Source organism: Apteryx rowi, unplaced genomic scaffold (genome assembly GCF_003343035.1).
Source record: "Apteryx rowi isolate R43461 unplaced genomic scaffold, aptRow1 scaffold_844, whole genome shotgun sequence".
Classification (NCBI taxonomy): domain Eukaryota; kingdom Metazoa; phylum Chordata; class Aves; order Apterygiformes; family Apterygidae; genus Apteryx; species Apteryx rowi.
Window position 1 is genome coordinate 309,463 of NW_020451143.1, and position 1,505 is coordinate 310,967.

General features: G+C 44.0%; 1 protein-coding gene across 1 annotated transcript in view; it reads right to left on the minus strand.

Moving 5' to 3' along the window:
- LOC112977549 (ephrin type-A receptor 6-like) overlaps positions 1–922 on the minus strand; it is a 217,420-nt gene extending 216,498 nt beyond the window's left edge. The window contains exon 1 of the mRNA XM_026090023.1: positions 707–922. Coding sequence (XP_025945808.1) covers positions 707–922 — 216 coding nt within the window. The remainder of the gene's footprint in view (positions 1–706) is intronic.
- Positions 923–1,505: the final 583 nt, after the last annotated feature.

A 1,505-nucleotide genomic window follows, 5' to 3' on the forward strand; every position in this document is an offset into this window, starting at 1 on the left:
TGGCTGGAATGCAGGAATAAGCTTTTACCCTGCATAGCCAAAACATTCCTGTAGGGAGCACAATATGTGMATAGTTAAAGGTTACAYTGGTKGTBTGATKACATTTAAGAGGAGGCCCATCTTCCGTAAAATTGTGGCACGGTCGGGTTTTGCTGGTACAATTTACCATCATAGCACACTCAACCGTAGGAAACATTCCTTTCACCTTAATTTCTATCATTGCTTTGTTATACTGTGTTGTGGTGGAACCCCATCGAGACATCTGATTAAACGTACTAGTTACTTTGAAATTTGCTAGTATTGCCTTGTTTTGCACTGTCTCTAGGGGTRTAGGGAACCCAATAGTGCAAGTGGTGTAAATTTGGGCCGCCGAAGTTCCTCCTTCTAGACAAAAGTGAGTGGTGTTTAGTATTTCCCTAGCTAACTTTTCCCAAATATTGACACTGCTGCCCCATGGGTTTGAGATCAATGTTGTTACCAGGGCCGTCTGGAGTAGGAACACAATCTCCACATGGTATCCTGTAAGAGAACACATTTAGGTTTTCCTCGAGGCAGGGTGCCTCGGAATAAGTGGTTAATAATCAGGAATTATCCACCGAGAACTGATTCGATGTTTTTTTTCCGTGGCATCAAGCGCTTCCCATGCAAGGGGTCCTCAGGGTTTAGACAATGTTAATGGGACTACTCCAATTTGTGGTAGTTTTACCATCACAGGCTGTCCTGGTTTACCACRTGCAGGATCAATGTCAGGATTAYCCTTAACGATGCCSGTATCRATAGGGCAAAAGGCCTGGGTTCTGGGACTACCGAATGTTCCCCATTGATTATTAAGTAGATGCACAGCATGGTTAATGCGTAGGTCCCAACTTGCTTTTTCTGCTTGAGCATATCTTTTAAGTAAGCCATTGGCCCTTTCCACCATCCCGTTTGCTTGGGGATAGTAGGGGGTGTGGAAYGTCCAACTAATCCCTTCTTGTGTCGCCCAGTCCTGTACTACGTGGGCTGTAAAGTGAGTCCCATTATCDCTTTGTATTTCCTTTGGTACCGGTAATACACTGAACCATTCTTGTAATACCTTAATGGTAGTTTCTCCATTCGCAGTTCTGACAGCTGTCGCTCGGAGGAGACRGGAGACCACCTCGACTCCCACTAATATATATTTTCTCCCACTTGATGGTTTAAGAGGCCCTATATAATCAATCTGCCAGGTTTGCCATAATTGTTTTTTTTTACTGATATGTAGTAGAGCTTGCTGTTCTGGATGATCCCTTTTTAATCTTAGCTGGCACTGAGGACAGGCTTATGATTATGATTCGTCGTGCAGTTGTTATATCTATGGGCCATCCTCGAGCTATACTTCCTTTTACTAAAWCCTTTTCCCCTGAATGTCCTCGCTGTATATGTAGCCATTCTCCTATTCTGTCCCACTCTACTTCGCTTACTGTTACTCCTCTTACCCTYGACAACTTGTCAACTATCCCGTTCCATTTAGCTGCCAGACTTCC